This window comes from Chrysochloris asiatica, unplaced genomic scaffold (assembly GCF_000296735.1).
Source record: "Chrysochloris asiatica unplaced genomic scaffold, ChrAsi1.0 scaffold00186, whole genome shotgun sequence".
Taxonomy (NCBI): Eukaryota; Metazoa; Chordata; class Mammalia; order Afrosoricida; family Chrysochloridae; genus Chrysochloris; species Chrysochloris asiatica.
In genome coordinates this window covers 4788443-4789987 of record NW_006408704.1, presented here as the reverse complement: position 1 = coordinate 4789987, position 1545 = coordinate 4788443, and the positions used below count along the sequence as shown (strand labels likewise).

Sequence of the window (1545 nt, the reverse complement as noted above, 5' to 3'; positions counted from 1 at the left end):
CGTAGTGGTTACGAATCGGGCTGCGAATCTTAAGGTCAGCAGTTCGAAACTGCCAGCTGCTCCGCGGGAGAAAGATGAGGCTTTCTACTCCCGTAGAGATTTACACCCTCGGAAACCCTGTACAGGGTCGCTATGAGTCAGAACTGACTCCACGGCAACCCCCCCCCCCCCCCCCCACTAACAACAACAACCAAGTAGCACAGCCATTCCATCACCTCAGCAGTGCTAATCAACATTCCTATACAGAAGTCCTGTGCCTATCGGGCTCTACAGAGTCCAATCCCCTTTTCACCTCTCAGTGAGTCTCAGCTTCTAGTTTATTCAAGAAGTCTGCTTCTCCCCACCCCACCCCCCAGCCCTTTGTGATGGGGATTCTTGTTGTCCATCTTACCACAGAGAAGTGAAGCAGCTTGTCCAAGAGCACACAGCCACTAAGAGGGGAAAGGCAGACTCTGGAGTCTGTGCTCTTGTCCCCTGAGTGGACACAGGACACTCAAAGGCTGCCCCATCTCTGTCCCGCCCACTGAGGGGCCTGGCCCTCAGAAACAGCTGTTGAAGTGGCCAGAGAGAGTGGGCTGAAGGGTGTGGTCCCTGCACCAGACAGCTAGGCAGTTGGTTAGTCTCCTCATCTGGAACCCAAACCTGCCCACAGGAGGCTCTTGACAACTCAGCCTCTGAAGCCCCTGCCTCTCCTTCCAGGCGGCTTTTAGGTGTTGAGAGACGACGTGAGCTGTCCGCTTGGGTCCTGCAGACATTTGAGGGGTGTACAGACTGCCCTCCCAATCACACAGCAGAGGCCTCACCTGGCACTGCCAGTAGATACGCCCATTTGAGACCACCTGGGGAAGTCATTTTACTATCGAAAGAGCTTTAAGTGGCAAAAACTGAGGTCTGATCACCTCACAGCCTGCGGGGGTCCAGCCCTGTCACTCAGACCTTCTCTTCTTCTCTGCCCATCCAGAAACTCAGGAGGTTGACGATTCCCAGCGCTGACCTGAAAATGCGGGGCAAGCTTGGGGCGGGCCCACGGACAGTGACTGTTAATGACTGTGATAGCAAACTCAAGGGCGTCGGATCCATCTCGGTTCTCACAGAGAAGGAGACCCACTTCTGAGCGGCCAGGCCCCCCAACCCACGCCCCGTGTACAAATGAATCCCTGAAATATGTACTTCACCTACTCATAGGGGCTTGCTCGTTTTGCACAAGATATATTAACATGTTAATTTTAAGGCGGTTAAAAGTCATACCTCCCCACATCCCGACTACAGTGTAAGTAACCATTACAGTAAGTCAGTAGTCTTCAGTAGCCAGCACGAGCTTCTTGTCCTTAGGGGGTTTTAATCAGTGTTTTCTAGAGTTAGGAAGAAGTGTATAAGACTGTAGGACTTTTATACTTGGGCCATGGGGAGGAGGGGGTGGGAGTGGTACTTGCCCTTTGCCTCTGAGCACCCTGACCGACCATACAGTGTCCAAGGTTTGTCCCTGACTATCCATGCCCCGTTTCCCAGCCCCAGCCTCTTAGCCAGGCCATGTGGCAGAGACAA

At 53.4% G+C, this 1545-nt stretch overlaps 1 protein-coding gene across 1 annotated transcript in view; it reads left to right on the top strand.

Moving 5' to 3' along the window:
• Positions 1-1121, top strand: part of SLC6A11 (solute carrier family 6 (neurotransmitter transporter), member 11) — a 177805-nt gene extending 176684 nt beyond the window's left edge. Inside the window, exon 14 of the mRNA XM_006872183.1 lies at positions 962-1121. Coding sequence (XP_006872245.1) covers positions 962-1114 — 153 coding nt within the window. The 3' untranslated portion in view covers positions 1115-1121. The remainder of the gene's footprint in view (positions 1-961) is intronic.
• The last annotated feature ends 424 nt before the right edge of the window (positions 1122-1545 follow it).